General features: G+C 31.6%; 1 protein-coding gene across 9 annotated transcripts in view; it reads left to right on the plus strand.

Moving 5' to 3' along the window:
- Positions 1-16,184, plus strand: part of CCDC91 (coiled-coil domain containing 91) — a 423,551-nt gene that overhangs the window by 311,833 nt on the left and 95,534 nt on the right. For all 9 annotated transcript variants that reach the window (XM_079139392.1, XM_079139390.1, XM_079139391.1 and 6 more), the window contains 3 exons: positions 11,941-12,033; positions 12,127-12,195; positions 14,085-14,261. In XM_079139392.1, coding sequence (XP_078995518.1) covers positions 11,941-12,033; positions 12,127-12,195; positions 14,085-14,261 — 339 coding nt within the window. The remainder of the gene's footprint in view (positions 1-11,940; positions 12,034-12,126; positions 12,196-14,084; positions 14,262-16,184) is intronic.

Here is a 16,184-nt window from a genome sequence, read left to right on the forward strand (position 1 = left end):
ACTGTGAACTTCCTGCATCACAGCAGTACCTTGTTTCATTCCATAAACCTACACTGACATATCATTATCTCAAAAGTACATAGTTTACTTTATGGTTCACTCTTGTTGATTTATAGTCTAAAATTTGGACAACTGCATCATGACATGTATCCGACAATGTAATAGAATACGAAATAATTTCACTGCTCTCAAACTGTCCATGATCTAATAATCCTTCCCTCACCTGATCCCTGATAATCAGTGACATTTTTATTCTCTCTCCTTGTCCAGTATCATAGAACTGGTATCATTCAGTATGTAGACTTTTCAGATTGGCTTCTTTCACTTAGTGGTATACATTTACCATTCCAACATGTCTTCTTATGGCTTGATCACTCATTTCGTTTTAGCACAGAATAATATTCTATTATTCAAATGTACCACAGTTTATACATTTACATGAAGGATATTTTGGTTGTTTCTAAGTTTTGGCAATTATAAATTTAGCTGCTACAAAGATCTTTCTGCTAGTGTTTATGTAGAAGTAAGTTTTGAGCGTACTTGCGTGAATACCAAGGCAGTTTCATCAATGTTGGGTGGTACCTTTTGTTTTATAAGACCCTGTCTAACTCTCCGTAAAAGTGGCTGTATCATTTTGTATACTCACCAGCAATGAATGAGAGTTTCTTTTGTCCGTATCTCACCAGAATTTGGTGATATCAGCATTCTGGATTTTAGCAGTTCTGATAGGTTTATATTGGTATCTTGCCATTTTAATTTGCAAGACATGTATTTTCATTCTCATCTGCTTGTTAGCAATCTGGATATCTTCTTTGTCAAACTTTTTATTAACTTTTTTTCTTTTTTTACTAATTTTTATTTCTTAAATTGTTGAGATTTTAGAGTTTTTTTTTTGTATTTTGCATAACAGTGCTTTATCAGGAATATTTCTTCAAAATATTTTCTTAGTGATAGTAATCTTATTTTCCTGACATCTTTTACAGAGTAGAAGCTTTTAATTTTAATGAAGTTCAGCTTACCTATTATTTTTCATGAATTGCAACTTCAGTTTTGTATATAAAAACTTATCACCAAACTCAAAGTTACATAGATTTCTCACATATATTATCTTCCAGTGGTTTTATAATGTTGTGTTTTACATTTAGGTGTAATGTTTTGGGTTTGCTTTTGTGAAAGTTGTATGGTCTGAATCTAGATGACATTTATTGGTGGGGTGCATGGGAATGTCCACTTCTTATAGCACCATTTTTCAAAAGACTGTTTTCTTTATTGTATTGCCTTTGCTCCTTTTCAAATGCCAATTGACTAGTGGTACAGCTGTTTTGGCTCCTTTCTCTTCGGTTGATCTATTTATGTACTCACATTTTGGCATCACACTGTCTTCAAAACCATAGGAAGTCTTGAGGTCAGGTCGTGCCAGTCCACCAGCTTTGTTCTTCTTCAGTATTTTGTTGACTATTCTGAGCCTTTACTTATCCCCTTAAACTTTAGAATTAGTAGGTCATATTCCACAAATTAATTTGCTCAGATTTTGATTGGGATTGCATTGAAACTATGATTTTCATCATAAACAATTACCTCTGTGAACAAAGCTTTACTTTTTTCTTCACAACCTGTATATGTTTTATTTTGTTGTTCTTATTATTGCTTTTTTGTTTTAGTGCATTATCTAGAACTTCCAGTATGACTTTGAAAAACAGTAGTAAAAATGACATGCTTTCTTTGTCATTGATCCTAAATAGAAGAACTTAATGAACCTAATGAAACTGTAGATTTTTTTTTTGTGAATGCTATCAGATTGGGAAAGTTTTCCTTTTTTTCCTAGTTTTATGAGAGATTTTATTATGAATACATGTTGGATTTTGTCACATGCTTTGTCTGCATGTGATTTTACTCTGTTGATGAAAATATGATCTTTGAATGTTGAACCAGACTCGTATACCTGATGTAAATTCTACTTTGTGTACAATTCTATTTATACTTTGTTAGATTTGATTTGCTAATATGTTGAGAGTTTTTGAATCTGTGTTCATGAGTGATACTGGTCTGAGGTTTTTTTTTTCCTTACAATGTCTCTGCCCGATTTTGTAATTATGATAATTTTGGCCTTATAGAATGAACTAAGGGGCTGGGGAGATAGCTCAGTCAGCAGAGTGCTTGCCTTGCACAAGGCCCTGGGTTTGATCCCCAGCACCACAAAAAAAAAAAAAAAAAATTAGAATGAACTAAGAACTATTTCTTCAGCTTCTGTCTTCTAAAATAAATCATAATGAATTGTTTTGATTTCTTCCATGAATGTTTGTTAGAATTTACCAAACCCAACCAAATCTGGTGCTTCTGTTTTGAAAGATATTAATTATTAAAGTCTCTATACAAGGTATAGGACTACTCGTATTGTCTGTTTTCCTTGAATTTTGGCAGATTGTGTCTTTCAAAGAATGGGTTTACCTTTTCTAGGTTATCCAACTTGTCTTATAGATTAGTTCTTAGTATTATATTCCTTTGAATATCTATAACTTCTGTAGTGATTTCTCCTCTTTAATTTCTGTTGTTAATAATTAATGTCCTCTCTCTCTTTCTTGGTTTTCCTGGGTAGATTTTTACTAATCTCTTCAAAAACTTGGCTTTGATTTTACTAATTTTCTTTTTCATTGATTTCTGTTCTTATTTTCATTTTTTTTCTGGATTTTGCTTCTCCTTATCTTGTTTCTTAAGGTGGATATGTTAGCTTTTCAAAACTAGAGCAAACACCTAAAATAATCTACTTATAAAGAGAAAAGGTTAATATCTGACCCACAGTTTTAGAGTTTCAGTTCACGATCATTTGCTCTCATTGGTTTGTGTCAGTGGTGCGGCAGCACTTCATAGTGGGAGTGCTTTGGAGGAGAATAACCCATTATCTCATGGCCAGGAAGCAAAGAAGAGAAAGAGGAGGGAGCAGGGTTCCCTAGTTTCCCTCCCAGTAGCACCACTATGGAGAAAGAGAGCCTTTAACCCGTCCACCTTTGGGCAACAGTGAGGATCCAAACTAATAGGAAAAATGATTGATTTTTAGATTCTTTTTTCCAATATATGTGTTCAATGCTAAACATTTCTTCTAAGTGCTGCTTTTCATTTACCCCACAAATTTTGGTAAGTTGTAATTTCATTTTCTTTTAGTTTAAAGTGTTTATAAAATTTTTCTAGAGGTTCTTTTCTTTGTCCCATATTTTATTTCAAAGTGTGTTATTTTATCTCCAAGTATTTTGAGATTTTTCATCTATCCTTTGTGTAGTGCTAAACTGTTTTGAATTTTAATTCCATTGTGAACAGGAAAATAAGTACTGTGTGATCTCTATTTCTTTAAATTCCCAAGGGTTGACTTTGTTAAGATGAGTAGAAATATCTAGAGTATTTAAAATCTTTTATTTTCCTTTCCTATTGACTAGAAGCAAGCATAGGGAATTTTCCTCAGATATTCTGTTAGACCCTTGTGGGCTCTTGGAGACAAAGCTCACTTTTCTATAATTGAGTCTCTACAGAGGTTTAAACTTATTCACATTGTGCTTCTAGTACTTCATTGATTTCAATTCAGATTTAGCACCTAGCTGTTGCTGAGGCTGGCTTTGAACACGTGATCCTCCTGCCTCAGCCTCCCAAGCCACTGGGACTACAGGCGATGAAATCACTTTTGATGGGGAATATTTTAAATATCTACAGAAATATAAAATGGTGGTTTAGCAAAGAAATATGAGAGAAAATGAGTTGGTCATCAAAATGTTGAAATGACTTCTGAGGTAGATTGAAAAAACTCTATGTCAATAAGGTAGGATTTGAGAGATTGTTTTTATTCCTTTATCCAAGTTAGCATACATGATATACACTATTTCTTTTGCCTTTGCTTCCCTGTACTTTCTAAAAATTTGAAAATAATTTGTGCAATTAATACATGTTAATATTAAAAATAAAAAAATTAAAAGGGATGTATTGTTCTTGGGACATCTTTACTTAAACATTTTTTTTTTAATTTTTGATAAGTGGGAGACAGAAAGTATCTTTGATTATTCAGTTATTATCAAGTATTTTATGCACATCTTAGACATGTCCATCTTTTTTTACCTGATAGACGACTATTATGATTCCTGCAGGTCAGTCATGATAGTTAATTGCCATTTTCTATGAAATTGTTCTATACTTTTGCATTTGAACTGCTGTTAAAACAGTACTAAGTTTAAAAAGAACAAAATTTAGACACTAATTTTGTAGCAAATAAAGCCATAATTATAAAAATTTGGTAAGTTAGGTTTCATCAAGTTGAAAATTTCTGCTATTTGAAAAACAGTGAAGAAAGCAAAACGGACTGGGCATGGTGGCATATGAGTAGTCCCAACTATTTGGGAGGCTGAGGGTGTAGGGTCACTTAAGCCCAGGAGTTTGGGGCCAGCCTGGGCAACATAGCTAGACCCCCATTTCTTAAAAATAATAAAAACCAGAAAGGCAATATACAAACTCAGGCAAATATTCATGAAACGTATATCTGACAAAGGGTTTTATATCTGTATATATAAAGAATACCTATATATATATATATATATATATAGGTATATATAAAGAATATCTGTATATCTGTATATATAAAGAATACCTATAAATTAGTAATAAAAAGGGAAGCTAAAATAAATATGGATAAAAACTTGGAAAAGACAAAAAACATGGAAAATTTAAGAATGACCAAAAAGCACATGATAAAACATTTAACATTTTACATCGTTTTAAAAATTTACTTTAAAACCATAGTGACAGGCTGTATTTTACCTGAAAAATGACTAAAATTAAACAGACTAAAATAGCTAAATGGTGAATAGGTAACAATGGAAATTCTGACACATTTTGCATTGTAACCATTTTAGAAAACTATTTGGCAGTTTCTTGTAAATTTAAAAATACTTCAATATACTTTACTGTTTGCAAAAGAAATTAAAGTACACATCCAAGAGTAAACATGACTGCTTTTTTCACAATAGCTCAAACTGCAGTCAACTCAGATGTCTATCGAATGGGTAAACAAATTATGATATATTCATATAGAGAAATACTGTATAGGAATAAAAGGAATCAATTACCGATACATACAATTAACTATGTAGATTAATTTTACAGCTTTTTCTGCAGACCAATGAAACCACATACAAAATAATGTTCTTTATGATAATAAAGATAGATATTTCAAAAATCTTTAAAACAAATGTGAAAAAAAATCAGAACACATTGCTTTGAGGGGAAGGATACTTGGGTAATGCAGATGTTCTACACTGTGATAAGAGATGTGTGTCATGGAGCAAAGTGCATAGCTAAGGTTTTTTCAAAGTTATGTAGTTAAGATTTGCATATTTTAATGTATAGAAAAGTTGCTAATGACATAGACTTAAAATAATTATTGTTCAGTATGTCATGGGTGGCACTACTGATGATAAAATATTTGTAGATTATTGACAGTTGTTGGAAGATGAGTGATAGGTTAAGAATTTTCATTATTTATTTTGTTTATTTTCTATATGCTTGAAACATCTTAAAATAATTTTTTACAGTGCTTTAGGACCAACTACAAAAGAGAAATTAGTACTGCATGTGTATTCAGAAAACACATTGAATCCAGGACCATGTGTAAACGTTCTCAAGGTGATAAATTGAGGAGTATAAAAGTGTTACAATCTAATGAAAGAAAACATATTATGACAAAAAGATTTAATTAAAAGGGAATAAACAAATAGTAGGTAAAGGCCCAGGAAATAATTGCTTAGTTTTGAGAAAGGCATATCAGGAACAAATTACAGAGTTAATCTCAAGATGGACCTGAAGTAAAAGTAAGACCACGTATTCTGTTATTACATGGTATCTTAACGTTTGTTAAGTTGGGTTTGATTCATTAAAATTGTGTTCTCATTGAATATAGTTATTAAACCAGGGAGTGATAGCTTTCTTCTCATTACTTTATGGAACTCTAATTATGAATAATCAGTGTTGAGTCATTTGTGGAGCTTGAATTTATACCAGCATGGAACGTGAACACATCCCATTCCCTTCATATTGTCCCACTTTGTGTTGCAGATTGTAAATCTTTGTTGGTCTAAAAAGAGAACATTGATGTTACATGCTGCAGAAATGGCTTATATTCCACTAACTCTTGGTAACCATGTCTGGTTTTTGAGGGAATTCAAACCAGATCACATGAAAAATCACTAATGCAAGTGGCAATATCTGATCTAGAGAGAAGAACTTTTCGGAGATGTGCTCAAAGCAGGATTTTGTTTTTAAATATTTGGAGGGAGGTTAGGGAATTTTCTGTGATTCAAGAATACAGTCAGTTTATATGAAAACAAATTTTAGCTCAAAATAACATGCAAATATTTAAGCTCTCTCAGCAGATGTCAAGCATGAAATAAATATATAGTAGTCAACATGCTGTACATTAGATCTTCAGAACTTCATCCTACATAACTGACACCTTTAACCACTTGATCAACATCTTCTTGGATTCATGTGTTGAATCCTCATCATGATTGACTCTAGCTACTTTTTGTTTAATGTAAAACACGATAGTACTAATGAAAAATTGTCCAGTGGTAGTTACATAAAGCTATAATGTGTAAGATATATGCAGTGAACAAAACAGTATCTTACAGATTATTAACCTTGGAGAAAGCCATAATTATAAATAGCAAAGTCAGGACATATTTGGTTATGTTTGTGTCGAAATAGTTTGTAAGATGTTTTCATGTGTATAATTTAATTTAACTCTCCTGTAAGAAATATCCATGCCATTAGGAACTCTACAAATAAAGAAACTGAGTTTCAGAAAAAAGTTATCATTGGAAACTCCTTCAGATATCTTTTGTGTAGAGTCTAAAGTCCTCTGGAAATTAACAGATTTAAGCAAGGTATGGAGATAAACATAATGGTCTATAAAATTTATTGCAGCATATTATAATATCTACTGTACGATGGTACATGCCTATAATCCCAGTGACTCAGGAGGCTGGGCAGGAGGATCATGAGTTCAAAGTCAGTCTCAGCAAAAGTGGAGTGCTAATCAACTGGGTGAGACCAGGAGACCGGTTTCTGAATAAAATACAAAATAAGGCTGGGGATGTGGCTCAGTGGTCAGGTGCCCCAGAGTTCAATCCCTGGTACCTGCCCCCCACCCCCCACACAAAATAATAACTACTGTAAATGTAGAGAACATGTAAGATTTGAAAATTCTGTTGGAATCACTTCTTTGTTTATAAATATATATATTTTGATGTCTCTATTAGGAATAGAGACAAACCTGTCGTTTGGTGTCTTAAATCAAATAAAAATGATCCTTATGATTCTTATGATGTTGCCTTTGGTTTGAATTTCTGCTCTGAGGTATGTAACAGGTGACCTTCAGAACATCCCTACCTGGTAGTATCAGCCCTCTGTAAATCACTCCAAGCGAACCATTTCTGGGGTACTGGCATGTCCAGATATTTAAAGAGTTTCATATTGACACAGAAGGCAGGAATAGAAAAGGCAATTTCCAGATATAATTTATATTTTAGGTAGAATAAGGGGAAGCTAAAAGCTTTTTGGCCAAACTCTGTCTTGGTACTTTGTAATATCTAACCTATAGTGATTAAATAACCCAAATAAGCTCTGGTCTAGAAAGGAAGGGCATAGCTACTTCTGGCAGAAGTCAGACAGTAGACAAACTTCAAACCAGTGCACTTTCCACTTCAGTCCCTTACAAAGACTGAAAAAGTACTCTGATTTTCCTTTTTGTGCAGATCCTACAAGTAATCATTAAAGAGTTGTAGTGCATCAGAAGACAACATAGCATTTTAAAAGATGCATAACACCCTTAGTCATCAGGGATATACAAATAAAATCCATGAGATACCATCTCCCACCCACTACTACAGAGCTCTGAAATACAACAATCACAGTCACATTGAAAACAAAGTACATTGGAATCCAAATTTTTATGGATTTAAAATAAAAATATGAAAAACATCAATATAGAACTTCCAAACTAGAATGCCTAAACTGCTGCTTTTCTCCTTTGATCTTGTTTTCCCCGAATTCAGTTAGTATGTGACAGGAATAAAACACTGATTGTTAGGTTCACTGTTTAACAGTTTTCTCTGAAAGACATTGGTCTGGACTATAAAAGTTATTATATATATATATATATATATATATATATATATAAATAAATTATGGTTTGTTCAAGCCATTAACACAGAGAGGCTACTCCTCTGGAAACTCCTGTGTTGAAATCCCAAGGTTGGAGAATGCCTGGATCTTGCCCCCCACCCCGCACAAATGTAGGATCAAACAGCTTCCTGGAGGTGGGTGTGGCCTGCCAAATGCCAGTCATCCTGTTTACTGCCAGATTCCTGCCACACCAAGAAACAAGCACGAAAACAAGACTCCTCCCTCTGAAACCTTATCCCTGCCTTTGATGTATCCTTGCTTAAATAAAGAATTGGGGCCTGTATGGTTGTTCAGTTCCAGTTCCTTTCAGGACTGGAAAGCTCTGCTTTTTAAATCTAATCCTTGGCTTTGTCTTATTTCTTACTGATTATTTCAGACTTTCTATTTTCCCAGATGACTCACACCTCCTGAGCAGTAACCAGCACTGTCAGGGTGCTGGTCACCCCGTCATAGTTAATGTTTTATATGTTAGTGAGATATATTTTGATACTTGTTTTCCTAATCTGTATTATTTCAGAAGTATATGTACATTCCTTCTGAGGCATTTTATTTTGCGTAGCAACTAATACTTTCCCTCATATGCATAACACTTTCATAAGTGAACTTCATTGTCATAATTGCATAAACTACCCAATAGGAAGTCTACTTAACATTTTTGAGTGCCAAACACATCACATACATTACTTAATTTAATTCTCATAATAACATGAAGTTGACATTACTAGCTTTACATTAAAAAAAGTAAACAAAAACTGGAGATTTAGAAGAGTAATTAACTTATACCATTAGTAAGTAAAAAACTATAATTGAACTCCACATTCAGCTTGTCTCAATGCCCATGTTATATTTGGTAGAATATGCTGCCTATTAAGACATATATCTCCAGAATGTAAGTTAAACTGAAGGACACTTTTATTCACTTACAGAAATATATAAGACAGATTTTATAATTGTGGCCTGGATTTAAAAAAAAAAAAAAAATTTTTTTTTAGTTGTAGATGGACACAATAACTTTATTTTATTTATTTATTTATATATGGTGTTGAAGATCAAACCCAGTGCCTCACACGTGCAAGGCAGGTGCTGTACCACTGAGCTACAACCCCAGCCTCCTATGGCTTGGATATTAGTCTCAATTTTTTTCCACAGAAAATTCTCTTTCTCTGAAGGTATTATCTTTGAAAACAAGTCCTTTGTTTGTTAACTGCTGACTAAATTGTTACTCTGTATTTCTTGGCATCCTAATGGGTGAAACTCAGTTATCTAAATGTTTTACCTTCTTACTTTCCATAAAGTATATCTTTTAAGAATGAATGAGGGAAAAAAATAACAGAATGAATCAAACAACATTACCCTATGTAAATTTATGATTACACAAATGGTATGCCTTCACACCATGTACAGAGAAACATGTATCCCATTTGTTTACAATTAAAAAAAAATAAAAAATAAAAATAAAAAAAGAATGAATGATTCCTCATTCACTCTAGTTTTTATAGTCTTACAGTCTCTGTTACTTATCTTGAGCTGGGAGAGGGAGTGGGAAATAGGGTTGCGGGACTAAACTTTTTGAAAAATTTTTTCTATAAATTGTAAGGCTAGGTAAGTAGTATGAATATATTATTGATCCAAAAAGCCAAATATGCAATTTGTGGTGATGGAGCAGAGGTCTGAGAGTCCATAGATTTCTAGAGAATCCCATGTTCTTTGAGTTCAACTCTTCCTGGGTCTGAGTCACAACTCAACCATTTCTTAATTCTTTGAACCAAAGTAGTTGACATAACTATAACTCAGTTTTAAAATTGATTATAAGTAATACATTTCTGAGTTATTGTGAAGATTTACATTTATAAAGTTCCTAACAACATACCTATATATAATATCCACACAAAATATTATAGATATTACACTCTCCAAAAAAGTGATTTTTAAATCTAGATAGATATGATATCCACTCTAATCCACCCTTTGTCCCCCTCCTCCCATGCATAAAGAGAGAAGGAAAAGAAGAAAGACCAGGACTTATATCTTATTTTAATAGTACTCTAAAAAGAACAGAATCAAAGGCATATATTCCATTATAACCAAATAGAAGTGAAGCATTACCTAACATACTACTTATATCATGCAGCTTTCAGTTACTATAAGTGATAACTAGGTCGTACTGGGGCTATTTCTAGCTCTTGGATAATTACCACTTCTGATAACTTGTAAATAGAATATGATTATTGTTGAAATGATAAATTAAGAATCTGATAAGTTACCTATCCTTTCTTTAGGTCTCAGATTACTCATCTGAAAATGAGATGAATGTAGAAAAATATAGCAGTTTTTTGTAAGGGTTTTATGGTACCACTTCATGTAAAGTGCTTTTAACATAGCCCGGTGTTTTAAAAAATGGCTACCTCTATGAATGAGAAAAGCCAGTAACCTAATTGTATTTTTTTCCAAGCAGATCCATGCCTGGTATAATATATTTGCATATTGTCTCATTTGTGTGTTTAAGGTACATTAAGTATTACTTGTGATCCTATGACAAAGTTAAAGTCTCAGTTATTTTTACTTATACAGACTACTCATTCGTTTCTCAAATGCCTTTTACAAATTCATGTTGTAGCAATGATTTCTCAGAATCATGTCATGATTTGTATCACGATTTAGATGTTTTTTAAGAGAAAACCACATCTTTTGTGTGATTTTTATGACTCTTGAAAAACTTAGATGAAAAGAAACATTATAATTAAAAACAGGAAAAATCGATTATCTTAAATAGACAAGGATTATTCCTTCACTTACTCTCAGTATAGACTGCCTCCATGAAAAATGTTTTAAAACAGAAAAAACTTTGAAAGACATAAATCTGTTTTAAAATGTGGAATATCAGAATGAGTTCCTATTTAAAGGAGGTTTGGATGTTTCTACCTACTGAATCTGAAAAAAAGTATTTTATTTGCTGTATTAACCTAATGAGAAATATGTGTGAATAGCAATGTATATATTTAGTTCTATTTTTAGATCAGAGCATGGATCCAGAACAGTATATGGCTTAATCTTTATTGGAGATATTAAAGGCTATAAATCTAATTTTCCTAGAAAGCTGTATTCAGACTCCAAGCACTTAGTCCATGGTAACTGCCTAGTAGTTCTGTGCTTTTTAATTAGCACATTAGAATAAAAGTAGATGCTTATGCTATGATATCATATTGTTGGAATGACTTCATAGATTCATTTTGTGAAACTGGTTAAATCTTGGTACATGAACTACTAATAAATCTTTCAGTCTCTTCCACAGTACTTTACTAGAAATAAATAATCTAATACAATAGTTCCTCATCAAGCAATTTGTTTTTCTCCTTATGATCTGATCACTTCTGTTGCTATAAGATAATAATTGTTTTAGAGAAATATTTTTCCAAATTTAATTTTGGAGAAAGATATTTTATCACTTTCTGATTGACTTTCTAATTTGGAGTATTCGTTCCTAAATTAGATTACATGGTATATACTTTACTGAACTTGGGAACTTAAAAATATATTTGGGCTGATTGGAGAAAGGTGAATTCACTGTTTTGGGTTCCTACACCTTCATTTTAAGCAAATGTCCCTTGTTTACTCCAGTAACTACTTCAGTGCTTCTGGGCAAATAAATTCTATCAGCTGTTCTCCTTGATATATTATCAGTATCAGAGCCATAATCATAATTGAGTTATTTTTTCCTTGTAGCATCAGAGGCTCCTTGAGATGCTAGATACAGAGAAAGATCTGTTAAAAGAAAAAATAAAGGAAGCTTTGATTCAGCAATCTCAAGAACAGAAGGTAATATTTTAAGTGTGCTCAGAGTATGGAAAAAATGTGTTTTATTACCTCAAATAATTCATTTAGTGTCTTTCCAACTATCATCATTTACAGGAAATATTGGAAAAATGTTTGGAGGAAGAAAGGCAAAAAAATAGAGAGGCATTGGCGTCTGCTGCAAAGGTATTTTCATCTGTAATAATGGGTTTCTTTTTCTTTGTAAGTAAATGGAGTTGAAAACTGTTTGTTAAGGCTTTTAAAAGTCTTACTATAATGTTTCATTCAAAAAAGTTTCTTTCTGTTTAAACCCAGGATATGACTTTTCATGTTTTATTAAATTTATATTATATAAGATCCTAATGGAACTAAAATGATTTAAAATATATGTTGTTAATTACTTATTAAAATGAACATATATGTTGGGACACTAATATCTACCTGGTGGGTACAAGTACATTTGTGTGTGGGGGGGGATGTACACACATATTAACAAATATGTTTATAATACTAACTTCAAAGTTTTGGATTTAAAATTTAATTTAATTAACAGATATTGAATGACTCTTACGTGCATGTGCACACTACTATGCCAAGATTGCAAACCTAAAGATGACTGATTTTGTCTTAAAGAATTTGCAACCCTTAAAAAAGAATATTACTCATATGCCAATAAGACAAGAAGGAATTGATTAAATTAGGATGAACATGTAGATGTTATGTTCATGTCATAGAAGTTTTTGAACAATAAATTACTTTTGCAATGGGCCTTAAAGGGTGGCTAGCATTGTGAACCGAGTTTGAGTCCACAGATATGGAAGACTGTTGAATTTTTTTAGCATAGGTGTGACATAAATTTGGGGGAAATTGGGGGCAACACAAACTTGACACAGGGCAAGAATTAATAAAGTACATCTAAAGTTGGAATAAGAGATAGTGTTTAAATATAATAATAGTAGCTTGGAAATGAAGGAAATAGACTAATTCTAGAAAGAAAAGATGAAATCAGCATATATGTTTGGTGTGGATAACATCCAAGATGACCAGTTTCCAAACTCCTGAATGATTTGGAGAACAAAGTAGAATGCTAGTAATTTGAAATGGAGGTAGTTAAAATTAAGATCTGGAAAATATGAATCTGCTTTCTAGTACTTTAAGACCTTCATGATTAGAATGATAATATTAACAAATGTGATTTTTCTATTATGATATAAAAAATGTGTCAATATCTGGAGAAGATGTGTAACTCAATGGATCAACATTTTCCAAATAACAAATGAAAATCATGTGTATAAAGAATTCAAAGTACAAGAAAGGATTGTAATATAACAGTATGACAATTTCACTTGACCTAATTTTATTTTTCTTATTGCAACTAGCCTTTAAGAACTACCCTTTGTCAAATTTTGGTATGAAATAATCAAGAACATCTGTAGTTATCTAAACTGACTAAATATTTCTCCCCTTTTTTCAAACCTTCTATCTATGCAAGACTGAGTTTTCCTCATGCATTTTAACCAAACTATATCATTACAGATTTAATACAGAAGGAAGAGAGAAGAATCTAGCAGTCTTCTACTAAGTCAAATATTAAAAAGATTAAAGAAGTTCACAAACAACATTCTTTTCACTTTTAAATTTTGGAAGCTATAGTTTTTAATCATAAAATATATTGTTAATGTAATGCATTTAATGTTTTTAATTTTAAATGAGTTAGTTTTAATATGTTTTTTCCTTATTCAATTTCTAATGTGATAAATATATACATATATATATCCAACATAAACAAAACCTCTTACTATACTCAATAATTTTTCAGATTGTAAAGGGATTTTAAGACCAGTTTGAAATCTGCTACTCTAAACAAAGGCTTGACTTCTTTGAAATATACAAATGCCTGAGAAATAAGTAGGGACATTAGAATTAAAAAGAAATATGATTTTTGTGTAATTATTTAATAAGCATAAAAATAACAATGTCAGAACTAAACTGTGTAGTACCAAATTATATTTCAGGTTAACTGTCTTTTTTGTAGTCATGCAAATATTTTGTTTTCATCATTATTTATTTGGAAGCTTGAGAAAGAAGCAATGAAGGATATAGTTATGAAAGCTGTAGAAGAAGAACGAAAAAATTTGGAAAAAGTCCATGCTGAAGAAAGGGAATTATGGAAGACAGAACATGCAAAAGATCAAGAAAAAGTATCTCAGGCAATTCAAACGGCTATACAAGAACAAAGAAAAATAAGTCAGGTTAGTAAAATAAACTGTAAACATTTTTTTCTTATTTTTCTCTAAATAAAGTAGTCTTGCTATTATTTTATCTTACTTGAAATCATCTTAGTAGACATAGTATCTAATTTTTTATCTTTGATATTAATGTTTCAAACTAGTAATTTTTAATATTTTAATGTTCTTTCATATTTCTTATATTAAACATTTTATAATGTATTTTACCTTTTACTCTTCACAAAAGTCAGAATCTACTTTTACTTTTAATCATTGCAACTATAATAAAATCCTAAATTTTTTCTTTTTGTTTTTTCCTTTTCCTTTCTCTCACATACATAATCAATACACAGTAATATTTGTATGGAAAATCAGTTGGATTCAAATAATTTATAAGTCTGATTGTACATTGGTATACCTTTAATTGGTAACGATAATTAATGAAACCTCACAAATTGTTCTCTGTCTCATAAAGGACATATAAAGAAATAAGCACATCCTATATATACAAAGTAACTTTTTAGCACTTGTCTGAACAATTAAAACCTGACCTAAATTTCACTTTTCATAATTGAAGTTGTACAGTTCTGTTTTACCTCAATTTAGTCTTTTCTTTGTGTAGGCAGAGATACTTGAACAAATAATCCCTTAAGCAAATACAAAAAAGCAAATGATAACATTCATAGATGGCTTATATGTAGTATTGTTTGTTCACTTTATAAATTAGCTAAAGTGAGTAACCTTTCAGAACAGACAACCTAAATTTTTTATGACTCATATCTTCATGATCCCCCTAAAAAACTCATGTTTCCAATATCCTGGATCAATGTAAGATTTTTATAAGGATGTCAATTAAATTTATTCTTAACACGTACGTTTATCCTATTATAAAAATTAACAAATCTGTAGATTGTATTTATAGTAGATAACAATAGTATAGTCACAGATTTATTTTTGTTTTATTTTCCCATTAAAGTAATAATTACCTTCTAATTCTTATTGTAACTGCTTATTAGTATCAGCAAATACATATTGAGTTCCTAATTGTTCATCTGTTCAGTTGTTTGGAATTCCATGCCAGCAAGGTAAAGATTATCATTTTTCCTTATTTGGTAGAGTTTAATCTAAAATATATATTTTGTGACTATAGATCACTTTTCCAACCATAGATGTTTGGCCATTATTTACCATGAAATTGAGCAAGAGGGCGTGAATGAATCAGCACAATTTATCATTCAAATAAAAGTACGTGTTTAAAGAGCATACTTCTCTGTTGGTTTGTCAGTAGTCTGCAAGATAAACTGTAATATATATATATATTGTACTTTAAAATTTGTCCCCTATAGTTTCAGGCTATTGTGAAGATAATCCAAGCATGTTTTCAATACATTGTGTTTATTTTCTTAGAAATGCTTGAGATTGTGTGTGTGTGCATGTGTGTGTGTGTGTGTGTGTGTATGTATTTGTGTATGTGTTTTTTTAATTGCCATGTGGCCGATAGAATTGAACAGGAAATATCTTTATCAGAAAGAACAATGCCATAAGGTTTTCAAAAGAGAAGTGGTGTGTCAAATGTAATCAGTCACTTGTAAATAGATCTGTCATTTTCACATGTTTGATTTTACTGCAACCAAACAATTGTCATTCCAGTAGTTCTTTAAAATTTCATGGTCCTATCCTAGGAAATTGACAAATAAATTACCTGTTTTCTTGGGAGCCAGCTAAAGTTCACATCTTTTTTTTTTTTTTTTTTTTTTTTTTGCGGTGCTGGGGATTGAACCCAGGGCCTTGTGTTTGCGAGGCAAGCACTCTACCAGCTGAGCTATATCCCCAGCCCCCCTCTTCTGTTTAGACCAGCAGGATAATCAAGTAAATTGCTGTGGTCAAATTTAATTCTTTTTTACATAATTGAAGTGATTACCTGCTATGTTCCGGGCACTATTCTTA

The sequence above is a fragment of the Sciurus vulgaris genome (genome assembly GCF_902686455.1).
Source record: "Sciurus vulgaris genome assembly, chromosome: 5".
In the NCBI taxonomy this organism is placed as follows: domain Eukaryota; kingdom Metazoa; phylum Chordata; class Mammalia; order Rodentia; family Sciuridae; genus Sciurus; species Sciurus vulgaris.